The following is a 16,912-nucleotide window of genomic DNA, read 5'->3' as shown; positions in this document are numbered from 1 at the left end:
ACCTTAACAAGTGAAAGTTAATGACTTAGGACTATTAATTTAAAAAAAAAAAAAAAAAAAAAAAGCTTCTCCAAGGGGTTCTGCTCTTCGCCTTGGTTGACCGAGGAGAACCAGGGCATTGCAGTGATCCCAGCAGCTTGTCCCTCTCAGGTGGTCTAGGGTGGAGCCCTGATAGACTGGCTGAAGCCTATTTCCACGGACAGAGCTGCTGAGATTTCCAGCCGGCCCGTGGCCCCACAGCCTAGGCTGGGTCCTAAGTCTTAGTCTTCTCTGATATAGGTTACTCTCAAATGGGAATCTCAAGCTGGGGCTCATGTGTGCCTCAAGGGACACGGGAAACCCCTGAAACTGTGGGCAAGCCTTTGTGTGCATTTTCGGAGGAGGAAGAGCATAGACTCCTTTATTGGAGTCTCCAGAAGATTTGCGACCTTTACAAAAGATAAGAGCCTCTGCGTTACTGCTCCAAGGGGCTGGGGCCAGATGCACAGTCAGTCAAGCCTGCCTGGGGTAGCCAGAGCCAGCCCAGGATAGCCAGAGCCAGACCTAACATTTCCAGTGGGGTCTGAAAGTGCAGCTGCCCCTCTGATCTTTGGGAATCCCTGCCTCAACCCTGTGATCAAGTTTCCCTCTCTCTACACCTCTACACATACAGATATTGCCACCAACGGCACAGTGGGGGGCACAGCAGAGCCGGAGCAGGAATCCGAGGATATCAGCTGGATGAATGGCTGGCTTAGCTGCCAGGCCCAGGATGAGATGCTCAACTTGGCGTTCACCGTAGGCTCCTTCCTGCTCAGTGCCATCACCCTGCCTCTAGGCATCGTCATGGACAAATATGGCCCAAGGAAGCTCAGGCTGCTGGGCAGGTCAGTGCAGGGGCTGGGGTTGGGCAGGTGGGACTCCTGGGCTGAGATCCCCACTGTGGAGAATCCTGGTCCCTGCTGTCAGCCGCACTGTCAGCTCCCTAAATGCCTACCCAGAGTGGGTTTTCTCTCCATTCTGCCACCAAATCAGTAGGTCCTGTGGTCCTTGCTGTGTGCTAGTATTGCATAAGAAAGGCTCGGGGCCCTGGGGCCTGCTTGGGAAGGCTCTTGGTTGCTTGTCCTTAAGAACACTGGTTTGCACTTCCTGAGGTGCATGCCCCTGGCCTATAAAGCTCGTCGGCCAGACTCAGGGTTAGTCCGCCAAGCAGTGGGTCCTCTCAGCCCGCAGCCCTCCCATAACCAGTGCCGCTGGAAATGATCATCTGCAGGGCTGTAGTTTGCAATGGGTGAGCTCTGTGACCTCAAAGGGAACGGGTGGAGGATCAGTCTCATTCATTCTTTGGAGCATAAGAGGCCTTGGTCCCCAGGTTGGAGCTAAGCAGACAGGATTCAGAAGCTGCCGCTCAGCTCCCTCATGCTTGGTGGGGTACTGCCACTCCTCTGCAGAGTGGGCGTAGGAACCTGGGGAACGGGTCGTGCCCACTCACTTCCAAACCCTGGCCTCTCCAGTCTGAGGATGGGAGGGGATAGTGTAGTGTGGTGTTCATCAGATCTGCCTTTGGGCCCTGAATTCTAGCTTAGACAGCTGCTGGCTATGAGACTTTGTGAGAATGTGTGGTTTGTTCTTTCTTTCTTTCTTTTTTTTTTTTTTTTTAAGATTTTATTTATTTATTTATTTGTCAGAGAGAGAGAGAGAGAGAACACAAGCAGGCAGAGCGGCAGGCAGAGGCAGAGAGAGAATCAGGCTCCCCACTGAGCAAGGAGCCCGATGCAGGAGTTGATCCTAGGACCCTGGGATCATGACCTGAGCCGAAGGCAGCAGCTCAACCAACTGAGCCACCCAGGCATCCCTGGTTTTTTCTTTCTTGGTTTTATTTTCTTCATCAGTAAAATGGAGCCGATTGTACTCCTCAGAACTGTTAAATTAAACGAGAGAATGTATGTGAATTATCTGGAAGCATCTGACCCATAATAAGTACTTCCTAAGAATACCATTAATAACAACAGTAATAATAAATAATGTACTGTTTCTCCTTGTTTTTAGTGCCTGCTTTGCTGTCTCCTGCTTGCTGATTGCCTATGGAGCAAGTAACCCGAACTGTGAGTATGCTTTTCCTCTACCCTTTGGGCAGGAACTGGGGAGAGAGTGCCCAGAGGTGCTCTCAGACCTGCTTGCTGTAGCCATGCCAGGCCTGGGGCTCACTGCTCAAGTCAGAGGGGGATGCCTGTTAGCCTTCACCCTGTCACTTGTCTTAAATGGGGGACTGAGTAAGACAGTGGTCACTCCAGACAGACGTCTGAGAGAAGCTCCTGAGGTGTGCAATACTCCCATCCCATCACCAAGCTAGGTCAGGCCCCGATGCCCTCTCTGATGCCAACCTGAGTTCTAGAACCAGGCCAGCTGAGGGATGTGTGCATAACTTGGGAGCTGAGTCCCCTGAGGCAGCCCAGGCCAGCACTATAAAGATGGATTAGAAGTTGGGGCACCTGGCTGGCTCAGTTGAAAGAGCATGCAACCCTTGATCTCGGGTCATGAGTTCGAGCCCCACGTTAGGCGTAGCGCTTACTTAAAAAGAAAAAAAATGATGGCTTCGAATCCAGCTGGTCCCCAGCCCTGTTCAGGTAGAGTCATTGCTTCAAGGACTTTCAGAACAAACACCAAAATAGCACTTGAGGTTTGCCAAAATCTTGGCCAGGCTCATCCACTAATTTTTGAGCACCTGTATTTTTGTTTTTGGAGAAAGCAGCTTCTTTAGGCCTGTGGCTTGCTACTAAGGTTAGTGGAGAAGGGGGATGGGGCTACACCTTCCACAGGAACCCAGGCTCTGTAAAATAGGCAAGAGGAGGGTGGTGAAGAAGAGGCTGTTCCAGCTCCCCAGGTGTCCATCACTAACCCCAGATGGCTTGTCATCCATTCCGTTTGCTCCCTGCAAGGCACTGGGCCAGGCCCTCGCCTTCCGGAAGCTCAGCTGTGGTTCCCCGATGATGAGCTTTCCATTTCCTTACAGCCCTCTCTGTGCTCATCTTCGTTTCCCTGGCTCTGAATGGCTTTGGTGGGATGTGCATGACTTTCACTTCATTAACAGTAAGTATTGATTTTTTAAAGATCTCTCGTTCGGTCCTTGCTCTGTGAGTTTGAGGCAGCTTTTGTTGGCTTCAGTTTCCTTACGTTCCATCTGCCTATTGTGCCTGGACATCCCAAGCAGGAGAGGACTGCTGGGGATGAAGGGGCCTGGCAGCAAAGCCAGTCATGACCTCCTACGCTGCGGAGGTTCTCTAGGTAGGCCTGAAGGCAGCAGAACTTGGCTCTTGGAGCAGGCCCATCCCTTGCCTGCTGACCTTGGCTTACATACTGAGGAAGCCAGCTCACTAGCCACATGCCCAGAGAAGACAGGAGTAGAGAGAAAAGAGCTGCCATCCACTTTCTTTTCTCTCATTTCCCATGGCGGCTCTGGTTAACAGTGCCACCTAAAAACAACCCTCCCTTGAAATCTCCCCACCCTGAACCATTGCCTTTGTCCAGAATGGAATGAAAAATTCAAGGGTGTACATGGCTGCCACTTGTCATGGTTTACTGAATGCCAGGGTATAGAGAGCTGCCACCCTAGGGAGAGAGATGTTTTCTTGGGATGCTTGAGTGCCCCCTGTCTTTTTCTTTTTCTATTTCTTTTTTTTAAAGATTTTACTTATTTAACAGAGAGAGAGATAGCAAGAGAGGGAACACAAGGGGCGCCTGGGTGGCTCAGTGAGTTAATGCCTCTGCCTTCAGCTCAGTTCATGGTCTCAGGGTCCTGGGATCGAGCCCCACGTCAGGCTTTCTGCTCTGCGGGGAGCCTGCTTCCTCCTCTCTCCCTCCCTGCCTTTCTGCCTACTTGTGGTCTCTGTATGTCAAATAAATAAATAAAATCTTAAAAAAAGAGAGAGAGGGAACACAAGGAAGTGGAGTGGGAGAGGGAGAAGCAGGCTTCCCGTAGAGCAAGGAGCCAGACGTGGGATTCGATCCCAGACCTGACATGAAGGCAGCCACTTAACAACTGAGCCACCCAGGCACCCCAGTGTGCCACCTTATCTGTAGCAGCAGAATACCACAGAACGTGCTTCTTTGTGAGGTGGGAGAGGTTGTTAGAAGAAAGTCAGTCAAAGAAGGCCAAACATGTCTTCCCTAGGAGGAAGAAGGGAGCTCTCTACAGGCTGGCCCTTCAGAGCTGGCCAGTGAGAAAGAAGTGAGAATACTATACTCTTCAGAGAGATTTCTGTCTGACAGGAAAGTCTGGCTTGCCTCAGGTTCTCTGTGACAAACATTTTTATGACATGGTACCTGCCATTCCGATTTGCAGGGGCCTCTGGTTTCTTTTTCTTTTTCTTTTTTTAAAGATTTTATTTATTTATTTGACAGACAGAGATCACAGGTAGGCAGAGAGGCAGACAGAGAGAGAGGAGGAAGCAGGCTCCCCGCAGAGCAGAGAGCCCAATGCGGGGCTCGATCCCAGGACCCTTGGACGACGACCGGAGATGAGCTTGAAGGCAGAGGCTTTAACCCACTGAGCCACCCAGGCGCCCCGGGCCTCTGGTTTCTGATGACCCTTTCCATTAAGAGTCAGGAGTCCTGCTGTTGAGGGGCGTTTATTTGGCTTTGAGGGAGCCCTGGGGATGCGGTCTTCTTGGAAGGAGCTCAGAGAGGTGCTGGCATCTGTGTGACCCCTTGCCTGCAGGCTGTAAGCCTGGGCCTGGCCCAGCGCCTCTTCTTTTGCCCCTTTGTGTGCTTTGCCTGGTTAACTTTGTCCCGGTGGGAAGGGATGACTGTCTGGTGGGAGCCCACGGAAATGGAAAGTTCAGAAAACTCTGTGTTAGGTGTGAAAGGCACAGGGGGGCTGTGTATGTGGTATACTTTGGATGTAGGTGACACGCAGGTGTGCATGACACAGGGCTGTGAGTGACACTTGCATCTCTAGGAACTCTGGCGGCCTTGTCCTCTATGATATGAGGGAGATTGACTTTGTACTTTTTGGTGTGTTACTTCTATTTTCTTAACCAGGTAGATTTCTTTTTTAAATGGATGTATCCCCCTCCTTCTCAAATTCCTGGGGGAAAACAGATGTCGAAACAGTTAGAAATATTTCAGAACTATCCAAAGTACACAAATCCCACTAAGTTGTGTAAATTGTGAAACAAAAGTCATGGTTCTGTTTGTTCTTCAACAGCATGAAAATGACCAGCTCTTTCATCAAGATGAAAATTAAAAACCTGGCATCATTCCCATTATTTTGGTTATGCTGTGCCTATATTATGGCAGAATTTAGGGATAAAATTGGGGATAAAAGAGACGGGCCTTGAATGTCAGGAGTTTATGCTCTGAGATGAAGAAAGATGTTTTACTGTAATAAAGTAGAAGACAAGTGGGTTAAAACCACCACACCATGAATCACCTTTAAGAAAGCCTTTGGCAGGGGCGCCTGGGTGGCTCAGTGGGTTAAACCGCTGCCTTCGGCTCAGGTCATGATCTCAGGGTCCTGGGATTGAGTCCCACATCGGGCTCTCTGCTCAGCAGGGAGCCTGCTTCCTCCTCTCTCTCTGCCTGCCTCTCTGCCTACTTGTGATCTCTGTCTGTCAAATAAATAAATAAAATCTTTAAAAAAAAAAAAAAAAGAAGAAGAAAATAAAATCTTAAAAAAAAAAAAAAAAAAGAAAGAAAGCCTTTGGCAGGGGGTACCTGGGTGGCTCAGTCTGTTGAGTGTCTGGCTCTTGATTTTGGCTCAGGTCATGATCTCAGGGTCCTGGGATCGAACTCTATGTCAGTCTCCACACTCAGCCTGGAGTCCGTTTGTCTCCCCTCCCCCTGCCCTTCCCCCGCTTGCTTATGACTCTTGATCTCCTGTTTGTGCGTTCAAGCCCCACGTTGGGTATGGAGACTACTTATAAAAGAAAAAAAGAAAAAAAGAATGAGCTTATAATTTTCAAGGAACATTTAGAGGAGGCTAGTAGGCCTATAACAATTCGATTTCTGGATTCCTTTTTTATGATCATAGACAAAAATGTTTTTATTTTCAGAAGTCAATATTTTAGAAATAGAGGGGCGCCTGGGTGGCTCAGTGGGTTGGGCCTCTGCCTTCGGCTCGGGTCATGGTCTCAGGGTCCTGGGATCGAGTCCCGCATCGGGCTCTCTGCTCGGCAGGGAGCCTGTTTCCTCCTCTCTCTCTGCCTGCCTCTCTGCTTACTTGTGATCTCTCTCTGTCAAATAAATAAATAAAATCTTTTAAAAAAAAATTAAAAAAAAATAAAAAATAAATAAAAAAAAATATTTTAGAAATAGAAAGTATAGGTTGTAAAATTCTATAAGCACACCTTCAGCAATTTAGAATGTAAATCTGCATATACCAATGTTGTCCTTTTTTTTAAAAACAGGCTGTTATCAGTTTGCCTTTTTCATTTAGTTCTTTTCACAGGTTTTTCTGCCGGTACCTAGAAATCTACCTTATTATTTTTTTTTTTTTTTAAGATTTTATTTATTTATTTGACAGAGAGATCACAAGCAGTCGGAGAGGCAGGCAGAGAGAGAGAGAGGGAAGCAGGCTCCCCACTGAGCAGAGAGTCCAATGCGAGACTCGATCCCAGGACCCTGAGATCATGACCTGAGCCGAAGGCAGCGGCTTAATCCACTGAGCCACCCAGGCGCCCCTCTACCGCCTCATTATGAAACAGTTCTATGTTATTCTATAATATAGATATACCATAATTTACTCAACCAGTTTCCTGCTCATGAACATTTGAGTTGGTTTCTAGTCTTCCCAGTTTATGGTGTTACTGGAGGGAACACTCCTGTACATACCTTCCCGTAAAATAAATTCCTGGAAGTGGGATTGCTGGCCTTCCCCACAGGTTCCATCCTAATACTATTGTATCAGCATGGGTAAGAGTGGCCCTTTCTCCACACCCTTTCCCCAGACCTTGTTTTTAGCCTTTTAAATATTAGCCAGTCTGATATGGTGAAAATGGTATAACCATGATTTTTTAAAATTGTTCTATGTTTGTGAGACAGAGCATCTTTCCACCTCTTTTTTTGTGGTCATTTATATTCTGTGAATTGTTTCTTTGTGTGTTTTGTCTGTGTTTTTGTTTTTTTTTTTAAGTGTTTTGTAAGAACTCTTTGATCTATACAAACAAATTTGCTATCTTTCTGGGTGAGCAAGGGATCTTACCCTAGGGTTTTTTGTTTTTTTTTTTTTAAAGATTTTATTTATTTATTTGACAGAGAGAGATCACAAATAGGCAGAGGGGCAGGCAGAGAGAGAGTGGAGGAAGCAGGCTCCCTGCTGAGCAGAGAGCCCATAGGGTTTTTAGGCCTCTGGGTGATCATGAATAAGCTTAAGGTAGGCTGTACTTCCCTTGAGATTGTATGCAAGCAAACTGTGTACGTGCTGGTGCATTTTTTTTGTGGCTCTGTTGCTTTCATCAGCCTCTCATAGGTCTGTGTGAAGGTCAAAAGCACTGCATAGGAACACTTGCATTAGCTCCTCACTGTCCCACCGGGAGTCAAAGGTACACAAGATACACAGTGAGATCATCTGATTGTTAACCTGAAGGGTTTGGTTAGCAGAGATCTGCTTAAGGGAGCCTGGTGGCTTGTCTCCTAAGGCTTGTCTCCATTCTTGGGTTTAGAGCAGGGGTGAGCAAACTGCTGCCCCCAGGCCAAATCCAGACCACTGGTAGGTGTGGGGCAACCCAGCTGGGTGGAAGGACTGGTGGTGGAAGAATTCACCCAAGGCAGGGGCGCCTGGGTGGCTCAGTGGGTTAAAGAATTCACCCAAGGCAGAAGAACAAAGGAGATAGAAGTTTATTGAACACACCGCAGGGGAGCAGCAGGCAGGACAGCAGGACAGAGAGGCAGAGACTGTCTGCCAGGAGGCAGTGCTGGGGGCTGTGGTTGAGGTGGGGAGTGAGGAGGTATGGGAATGTGTGGAATTTTCCTTTTTTGGTACCTGTGCCCAGTTGTAAGTCGCCCTTTGGTCAGATAGGGCTTGCGGCTGTTTCTGAGGTGGGTCTGCAGATGGGTCTGTTTGCGCTTGGCCCAGGGGTCCCTGTGGGCCCTTCTACCCCACTCGGCTTCCAGTGCTCACGCCTGCTGCTTAAAGGCTGCCAATTGTGGTTGGTGGGGGGAGGATTATAAACAAAGTTTTGTTTTTTTGTGTGTTTTTCAAAGATTTTATCCATTTATTTGAAAGAGAAAGAGCGCATGCACACGCGGGAGCAGGAACAGGGTTGGGGGGCAGAGGGAGAGGGAGAAGCAGGCTCCCTGCTGAGCTGGGAGCCCTACTAGGGCTCGATCCCAGGACCCTGAGATCCTGATCTGAGCCGAAGGCAGATGCTTAACCCACTGAGCCACCCAGGCGCCCCCGTGAACAAAGTTTCATTGGAACACAACTATGCCTACTATTTACTATTGTCTGTGGCTGCCTTTGTGCTGCAGGACAGAGTGAGGTAGTTCTGTAGAGATTATCTGGCCTGCAAAACCTAAAATATATGTTATCTGATGCTTTACACCCTTTGGTCCAGAGGCGCCAAGAAGCTGCTCAATTCCTGTCTCCTGTCGGGAAAGCAGGGGCTGACACCCACTCCCTCACCCCACCTCCTGCTGACCTCCACTCCTTCTGTGTACATGGGCCAGCTCCCTCAGCACTTTTTAAGTCATGTTCCCCCTCCACTGCTGCCCCAGCCTGGGGGATCTCAGTGGGTGTTCTCCTGTCCAACAGGGTCTCAGAGGAGGGCTCTCAGGGCTCTCCTTTCCAAAATAGACCCCAAAAGGGGAATGAGAAGCAGGTCAGCGAGGACAGAGCTGGAGCTCTTGGGCAATGTTTTAGGGCTGGCCGAGACTTCTGCTGAGCAGAGCCCAATCTCGTTCTGATTCAGCCCAGGCCTTTAAAAAGCAGAACTGTCAGGATTGGCTCCCAAAGACGCCAGGCTAGCCGCACAATGGCACTTTGTGTTTGTGTCTCCCACCCATGTTCTAATTTGGGGGACAAAGGAGTCTTCAGGGTCACCTTTAGGAGCTCCCTAAATCATATCTCCTACAACTTCTTTGGGGCGTTGGATAATCACTATGTGATAACCTGGGAATCTGGGGGAATGTGTTGCCATGGAAACCTTAATTTGGGGACTTTCTGAGTTCTAAGGAGGTTTGTGTTGCATGAGCTGTGGTATAAATAAAGTGACCAGGGGCTGTGAGCTATCACCCCATTGGTGGAGGGGGGCCCCTGGGTTGGCAGAATGCCTTTTCCCCCCACAGAGTGGGGCGAGATAGCCAGTGGAGCCTGAGAGGTCTGTACTCGTGAGTGATCCTTGCCCCTAGAGGGGAGGCTCAGAGGGGCAAGACTGGCTTCCACGCCAGATGGGCTGCATGCCAGTCAGGGGCCTTCCCAGGTGCCCACAGCAGAGGGTCTGAGCTGGGCCTTGAGACAGCCTTGGAGGAAGAGGGTGATACTCCATGGGAACAGAGCACTCCCTGGGGCAGAGAGCCTCAGCTTCCCCGCTAGATATCTGGACAGCACACTTTGGTCTGTTTGCCCAATGTCTAACGTTTGTACAACCCTTTAACTCGCTTCATTGGCTGGAGTGCAAACACCGGCCAGCGGCTGAGGCGGTGTCTTTGGGCCGCCACCCCGCAATCCACGGCCTAGGGTTGCTTGGAGATGGGAGCAGATGCAGCCAACATTGTGGACGCATCTTTTCCACTTCATTACTCGCCACCCCCCCATCTCAGCCCCCGTCCATGTGGATGGGACAGGGAGTTCTGAGCTGGAAACCTCCTGGAGAAGCGGTTACAAAATGTTGTCAGGGTCCTCAATGAAAAATTTCTCTGTGGACTTTTCCTATTTGACTCACTCAAGTCTGACTTTCAATCTGAGGGAGAAATGATCCCATGGGATTTGGGACCAGAGTTTGATGAAAACAAAATAAACAGCCTTCTTCAAATACTGAGAAGAGATGAAGAAAAGGCTTCAGGGTACAGCAAGGAAGCACATGCGCCCTGGCGGGGGGTGGGGTGGGGTGGTGGGACTTTGGTATTTCTGCTTGGCTGACCCATTTCCACAATCAGGAGATAATCCCCACAGCACCCCAGCCAGCCCTCTGGGAGCCTGGGTGAGAGGTGAACACAATTCCCCATGCCTGGAACCAGTTCTGCCTTTTGGTTTCTATCCTGTGCCTTAAGAACCCAAAATAGCCAGCTGATCACCATTGACCTGGGAAAAATTCACCCATCAGAAGGTGTTTTCCCTTGTGAGTTTGCTTTACCATGTGACACATCCAGCGTCTGGGGGTGAACAGAAAGTGTAGTGGAGGCATCAGCAGGGCTGGACCCTGCTGGGAAGGCGAACGAGGTAGTTTCGGGAGTGGAGTCCCTCCTCCCCACCTCTTGCAGCATTGGAGCGGAAAGGTGACCACAAGGACCTTTTCCTGGCAATGTGCACTTGGAGCTGCCCGGTTGTTTGGGGTTGGGAAATAGCCCAGCTTTGCTGAGTCTGCTTGTCCAGACTGGTACATGGATCCCAGCCTATACAGGTTGTACAGATCTCCGGGTGTGTCCACTAGCCACCTCTGGACAAGGCTCACCTCTGGAAGGGGCCTTGTGGCTGTTCCCTGAGACCCCGGGCATGTCCCCAGCTGATGGGCTTGGGAGACCGTGGATTTGCAAAGTCAGTGTGAGGGGAAACACGGTGGCCCTTCTGCCCCTGCCTGCCAGCCAAGGCCTGTCGTGGGGGCCCCTGAGTAGAGAGGCATCTTAGAGAGGGTCCTCCAAGGAGGCCAACCTGTTGTCACCTTCCTGGAGCCCAGGCCTCTGGGTCTTCTTGTCCAGGAGCCCTGTTCCGTGGCCAGGATTCAGGGCTGGGGTGAGGGGGGGGCAGGCGGGTGCTGCCTGCAGCTGCTGTTTTCCCCTCTGGGAAGGTCACACAGCCAGAGCCTGTTTACAGGGCGGCTGAGGGGCTGAGAATGAGTCACCACTGTATCCCGGAGCAAGCAAGGCGGGCTTGGAGAGGCCGGGTTCTGCCCTGCAAGCCTGTTCCAGCCCCAGACCATGCAGAAGCAGCTGAAGTGGCTGCGGGAAGCACCCAGAGCCTGGGGAGGGGGGCTGTGTTCCCCACCTGTGAGTGCAGTCGTGAAGCCAGAATCAGGAAGCTGCCTGTCCTGAGCGTTTTCCCCTGTCATCTGTCACTGTAGCAATGGGTCTGGCTTCCTACTTGGCAGCACAGCTGGTTCTTCCCCTCCACCCAGCCCTCTAGGTCCACAGTAGGGCACTCTGCTCCGTGCTCAGCCATCACTCCCATCACCAGGGCTTCAGAGTAGCTGCTCTGTGTGGAGCAGGTTTTTTGGAGGCAGGAGGATGGGGAGGGTGGGAGGGAGGAGGAGACAGATGTGAGGATGAAAGAGGAGAAAGTCCACAGCAAATGCAAGTCCATTTGAAGGTGCAGCCCGGGACCATTGGCAGGTCCCAAAGGAGCATCAGAAGGGATGTGAAAAACCTCTAGTGGAAGAGCAGACTGAAAGCTTAATCAGGAACAAATAGAAGGTGAGAGTTGAGGGTAATTGCCTTGGAGACCAAACTGAGGTTTCCAAGAGGAGAGTAGCCCAATGCTGCCCCGTGCAGAAACTTGACCCGCTTTGAATCCCAGATTTGATCCTGACTGGTCTGGGGGAGTCCCTTGACGCTTTTAATCCTTGAGTTTTATACCCAATAAGGGTAAGAAATTACACCTACCTTATACGGTTGTTTTGAGTGTTTTTAAGATAATACCTGTAGAAGGCATTAAAAATTTATTATGACAGTGCTATTATTATTATTATATGTTATACTAATATAATTATGCTGTTATTATATATTATTATTTAATAATAAGGAAAATTCTCTAATCAAGCTGCTCCTAGGCACAGCAAATAAGGGAAATCTCCTGGCAGGCATGGCAGCTTTTGGAGGAAGGGAAGGAAGCAGCTTAAAGGATAAAACACAATTAGTATTAACATTTAAAAAATAATTAATGTCCTTAGGGAGATCCTCTTCTGCGATTGCTACCACACAATGACTATAGCTGGGATGTTTGTACTTTGGATTTCACTGGCCAAAGTCACCCTTGATGTTCTTTTCAGAGATTTCATCTGAAATGCTAGGTAGACCCTAAAAGCTGATACACACTTTGACTTCCTATTTAAATATTTGTATTGGTCAAAAACAAAAAACAAACCCACCATGAACTAAGAGGAAGTTAAAGGACAAACTAGGAAAACATACCTACAGTTCATGGACGAACTATGACTCTTTAATATATGAAAAGCCTGTATAAAATCCTTATGGAAAGACTTAATATCCTCACAGGAAAAAAGGGCAAATGAGGAATATAAATGACTGGTATTTTTAAAAGATATTTATTTATTTATCAGAGAGAGAGAGAGAGGAGAAGCAGGGGGAGCAGCAGGCAGAGGGAGAAGCAGGCTCCCTGCTGAGCAAAGAGTCCCATGCAGGACTTGATCCCCGGACCCTGATGAGATCATGACCTGAGCTGATGGCAGCCACTTAACCGACTGAGCCACCCAGGCTTCCCTAAGTGACTGATTTTAAAAATTGTAGAAAGTGTTCAAAGTTATTAGTAGTCAATAAATATAAATTTTTTAAATTTCTTCTTTTAAATCATGGAATAACGGGTGCCTGGGTGGCTCAGTGGGTTGGAGCCTCTGCCTTCGGCTCAGGTCATGATCTCAGGGTCTTGGGATCAGGCCCCACATCGGGCTCTCTGCGCAGTGGGGAGCCTGCTTCTGTTCCTCTCTCTGCCTGCCTCTCTACTTCTGATCTTTGTCTGTCAAATAAATAAATAAAATCCTTAAAAAAAATCATGGAATAAGTTCTATATATGTGGTATTAGAGAGAATAGTATAATGATCTCTGTGTACCCATCTTACAACTTGAACAGTTATCAGCTCATAACCAGCCTTGCTTTGTTACTGTTTCCACCCACCACCCAGACTGTTTTGAAGCAAATATCAATCATTGATTCACTTCATTTATATACACAAAGAAGTGAATTTTAAAAGAAGGGTGTTGGGTGCTTGGGTGGCTCAGTCAGTTAAGCATCTCCCTTAGGCTTGGGTCATTATCCTAGAGTCCTGGGATCAAATCCTGGTTGGGCTCCCAGCTCAGTGGGGAGTCTGCTTCTCCCTCTCCCTCTGTCCTATGCTCATGATTTATCTGTGTCTCATATACTCTCTCCCTCTCAAATAAATAAAATGTTAAATAAATAAATAAATATAAATAAAACAAGGATGTTGGTAAAGTGGCAAATATTAAAAATAACAATAACACACAGTGCTGGAGTGGATACCATGAAATAGACACTCTACTATGTTGCTGGTGGGAATTACCATTTGGTATAAGTTTTCTGGAAGGCAGTTTGGCATGGAATATCACAGAAACTTAAAAGTGTGTATTCCCTTTTGCCTGATGATTCTACTTTTGGGAATTTACCTTAAGGGAATAATAGCTATGTACACATATGTTTATCTTTAAGAATGTTAATTAAAAAGGACCTCAGTTCCAACATCAGAGAAATGGTTGCATAAATTACAGACCATCCAGATAAGGAAATACCAGACAGTCATTACAAGTTATGTTTAAGGTGAATACTAAGAAAACATTTACAGGGGTACCTGGCTGGCTCAGTTAGTGGAGTATGAGACTCTTGACCTTGGGGTCATGAGTTTGAGCCCCATGCTGGGTGTAGAGATTACTTAAAAATAAAAGATAATAAAAACGGGCACCTGGCTCAGTCAGTTGAACAGCCGACTCTTGATTTTGGCTCAGGTCATGATCTCAGGGTTGTGGATTGAGCCCTATGTGGGGCTCTACAGTCAGCACAGTCTGCTTGTCCCTCTCCCTCTGCTCCTTCCCCTGCTAGCATGTACACGCTGTCTCTCAAATAAATAAAGTCTTTTAAAAATTTATTTTTATTTAATTTTTTAAAAAAGATTTTATTTATTTGACAGAGAGAGAGATAGTGGGAGAGAGCATAAGCAGGGGGAGCAGCAAGCAGAGGGAGAGGGAGAAGCAGGCTCCTTGCTGAGCAGGGAGCCTAATGTGGGACTTGAGCCCAGGACTGAGCCACTCAGGCACCCCTAAATAAAGAAAATCTTTAAAAAATAAAAATAAGGGGCACCTGCGTGGCTCAGTGGGTTAAAGCCTCTGCCTTCGGCTTTGGTCATGATGCTGGGGTCCTGGGATGGAGCCCCGCATCGGGCTGTCTTCTCAGCGGGGAGCCTGCCTCCTCCTCTCTCTCTGTCTGTCTTCCTATCTGCCTATATGTGGTCTCTGTCTGTCAAATAAATAAATAAAATCTTTAAAAAAAAAATAAAAATAAGGGTGGCTGGGTGGCTCAGTTGGTTAAGTGACTACCTTCAGCTCAGGTAATGATTCTGCAGTCTGCTTCTCCCTCTGACCCTTCCCCTTCTTGTGCTCTCTCTCATTCTCTCTCTCAAATACATAAATAAAATATTTTAAAAAAATTAAAAATAAGAAAAATAAAAAATAAAAATCTTAAAATGATTTAAAAAAATATTTTATTTATGTATTTGAGAGAGAGAGAGTGAGTAAAAGAGAGCATGAGAGGGTAGAAGGTCATAGGGAGAAGCAGACCTCCCTGCAGAGCTGGGAGCCCCATGTGGGACTAGATCCCAGAACTCCAGGATCATGTCCTGAGCTGAAGGCAGTCACTTGACCAACTGAGCCACCCAGGTGCCCTTAAATAATTTTTTAAAGAAAGAAAAAAGAAAACATATCAAGTAAAAGAAAAAAAATTTTGTAAAACAATATGTAGCATATGATCCCAGTTTTATTTAAAAGTTACAGGTATTTGTAGGAAACTGATTAAAGGTAAATATATCAAAATAGTAACATTGACTATATCAGGGTGATTTTTATGTTATTCTTTCTTTATGTATACTTTGTTTCAGATGTTTTACAATGAACATAACTCACTTAAAAAAAAAAAAAAAGATCGGGATGCCTGGGTGGCTCAGTTGGTTAAGCGGCTGCCTTCGGCTCAGGTCATGATCCCAGTGTCCTGGGATGGAGTCCCACATCGGGAGCCTGCTTCTCCCTCTGCCTCTAGCCTGCCACTCTGTCTGCCTGTGCTTGCGCTCTGTATCTCTCTCTCTCTCTCTCTCTCTAACAAATAAATAAAAATCTTTAAAAAAAAAAAAAAGATTGTATTTATTTGTGAGAGAGAGTACGCACACAAGCACGGGGAGTGGGAAGCAGAGAAGCAGACTCCCCAGTGAGCAGGGAGCCCAATGCAGGATTTGATCCCAGAACCCTGAGATCGTGAACTGAGCCAAAGGCAGCTGCTTAACTGATTGAGCCACCCAGGCATCCCCATAAATTGCTTTTCTAATCAGGAAAAACAGTCCTAATTTAAATACAAGATGTAGGTGTTGGCTCGAAGGCTGTGTAGTAGTATGGTTTGACCTGAGGCTCTACGACCCCTAGGAATCCCCCTGTTGACCAAAATAACATATTGGGGAGAATTTTCTTGGTGTTGCTAAGAGTGTTATAGGGAGGGAGAGGCCAAGCAGCAAGGAGGGCAGCTGAAAGGTTCCGGTCCTTGTCTAGGTATGAAGGCGAGGGCCTCATCAGTGGGCCAATGGGAAATCAGTGTCCTTTCCCAGCTTCCTGTTCTTCCCTGTCCTGGATCTGAGGCACCCCTAAATAAAGAAACAACCCATGGTGTTTGCTAGCCCCAAGTCCATTGTTCTCTTGGCCTCTGTCCTAGGTTAGGGTTAAGGCAATTGTGAGCTTAAGAAGGTAGAAGGAAAAGGGCTAGCTAGCTAGCAAGCTGTCTGCCTTTTTAGAGTATTCCCAGACCTGTGAAAAGTTGGAGACATTCTTTGTGCCCAAAGGTGCCTGCAGCACCAAGAGCGTTTTTCTGGCTTGACTTTGTACCATGTAGCCTTTCCTATACCAGGCACTTGGCCTCTATCTGCTCTTCTGGTTGGGTTCCAAGCCCATTTGACCCCTTTCTGCCTTCATTTCCTGTGACTGGAGTGGCATCCCCAATTGGAATGGTTCCCTCTTTCCATATAAGCAAAACAAATCTTTGGATTCTCTCTGAGGCAGAATACCTCCCAGAAGTGACTCCCCTACAAGACTGCCTTACTGGGTCAACCAGCACAGGGCAGCCCAAATATATGAACTCAGGAACCAAAGCAGTCCTCTGAACCACAGAGTACCTGGGAAGTGGATGTGCAGAGTGAGACTGGCACCTTTCTGTCTTACCTCAGGGTTCCCCGGGCACAGAGGAACATGTCACATTTCTTCCGTTTCCTGCTGGGGGGAATTTCTCTATGCTCTTTCTCCGCCTTAGACCCTGTTTGAGAAGCCTGAGTGGACAGAGGGTCCACTCTACGTGAGGGCTGGAAGAAGAGCTCTTTGTGTGCTAGGAATTTGGGGGAAGCCTGGATGGCCACCCTGGCCCCATGCCATAAAATGGTTTATTGGCCATATACTATAAATTTATTCATGTTCCTATTTAATCCCAGGATGCCAAAACATCTTAACATATCTTACTCATGTATTTTTTAACAGCAAATTGAGACAAATTGACGTACCATACAATTCACCTGAAGTATACAGTTCTGTGGTTTTTAGTATATTCAGAGTTGTGCAGTCATCACCATAATCAGTTACATCACCCAAATAGAATCTCTGTACCCATTAGCATCTCCTCCCTATTTACTCCCAGCTTCCTCTACCCCAGCCCTGGGCAACCACTCATCTATTCTCTATCTTTATGGAGTTGCCCATTTCAGACGTTTCATATAAATGGCATCACACAATATGTGGTCTTTTGCGACTTCTTTCACCTATCCTAATGTTTTCAAGGTTCATCCGTGTTGCA

At 47.6% G+C, this 16,912-nt stretch overlaps 1 protein-coding gene across 4 annotated transcripts in view; it reads left to right on the top strand.

The window, feature by feature from the left end:
• The window catches only part of SLC43A2 (solute carrier family 43 member 2), a 40,175-nt gene that overhangs the window by 9,206 nt on the left and 14,057 nt on the right, over positions 1–16,912 (top strand). For 3 of the 4 annotated variants that reach the window (XM_059147583.1, XM_059147582.1, XM_059147581.1), the window contains exons 3-5: positions 653–866; positions 2,029–2,084; positions 2,993–3,069. In XM_059147583.1, the coding sequence (XP_059003566.1) occupies positions 653–866; positions 2,029–2,084; positions 2,993–3,069 (347 nt within the window). The remainder of the gene's footprint in view (positions 1–652; positions 867–2,028; positions 2,085–2,992; positions 3,070–16,912) is intronic. The other variant, XM_059147584.1, reaches the window with a different exon arrangement.

Source organism: Mustela lutreola, chromosome 15 (genome assembly GCF_030435805.1).
Source record: "Mustela lutreola isolate mMusLut2 chromosome 15, mMusLut2.pri, whole genome shotgun sequence".
NCBI lineage: Eukaryota > Metazoa > Chordata > Mammalia > Carnivora > Mustelidae > Mustela > Mustela lutreola.
Note: the sequence above shows the minus strand (reverse complement) of the source record. Positions and strands in the feature narration are given on the sequence as shown.